At 59.3% G+C, this 668-nt stretch overlaps 1 protein-coding gene across 1 annotated transcript in view; it reads right to left on the reverse strand.

Moving 5' to 3' along the window:
* The window catches only part of CACNA2D2 (calcium channel, voltage-dependent, alpha 2/delta subunit 2), a gene marked incomplete at both ends in the record, with an annotated part of 21,641 nt that overhangs the window by 7,084 nt on the left and 13,889 nt on the right, over positions 1-668 (reverse strand). Inside the window, one exon of the mRNA XM_009876461.1 lies at positions 552-651. Coding sequence (XP_009874763.1) covers positions 552-651 — 100 coding nt within the window. The remainder of the gene's footprint in view (positions 1-551; positions 652-668) is intronic.

Here is a 668-nt window from a genome sequence, read left to right on the forward strand (position 1 = left end):
CTCAGGCTTCTGCAAGTAGGTGTGCTGTGCTGGCAGCAGGTGCTGCCTCTCGCTTATGGCTTCATTTGCTGGCAATAGGGCCCGTTCATTAGGGAAGCAGCGATCCAGCTAACAGAGCCAGGCCAGACACGTTAATTAGCACCGTCGTGCTTGTGGCCAGACAGGGGAGGGCCAGCACGGGCTGGGCGCCCAGCGATGCACAGATGTGGCGGCGCGGCCACTGTGCTGCGCAAGGTCATGGGCTGGTGAGAACACCACGGAGGGCATGATGTCACTGGCTGGTGACAGACCGGAGGTGGCTTGTTACGATTTCCCCAGAAGCATCTCTGCCAAACATCTCGTGATGGGGGCAGCTTTCGTTCACCATGTACAGCCTCTCCCTGAGCACCCGTTTACCTGCTTGTGTGCAGGTAGGTGGTTAGGAAGTAAAAGAATGACACTTCTGCTCTGCAGAGGGCCTGGTCAGTGGGTCTAGAGGCAAAGGGCTGTGGTGGTGGAGAGCTGGGAGCTGCCCAGGGGTACAGCCCTGCCACCCACCCTGCAGCACTCACCGAGGCCACATTGACATAGTCATCGTCTGAGAGGGTGTCCAACATCTCACAGACCGAGGTCTTCATCAGCTTGAGGGTGAGGCCGCTCACACTGCCGCTCCTGGCAGGAGAGAGGGG

This window comes from Apaloderma vittatum, unplaced genomic scaffold (assembly GCF_000703405.1).
Source record: "Apaloderma vittatum isolate BGI_N311 unplaced genomic scaffold, ASM70340v1 scaffold25629, whole genome shotgun sequence".
Lineage (NCBI taxonomy): Eukaryota > Metazoa > Chordata > Aves > Trogoniformes > Trogonidae > Apaloderma > Apaloderma vittatum.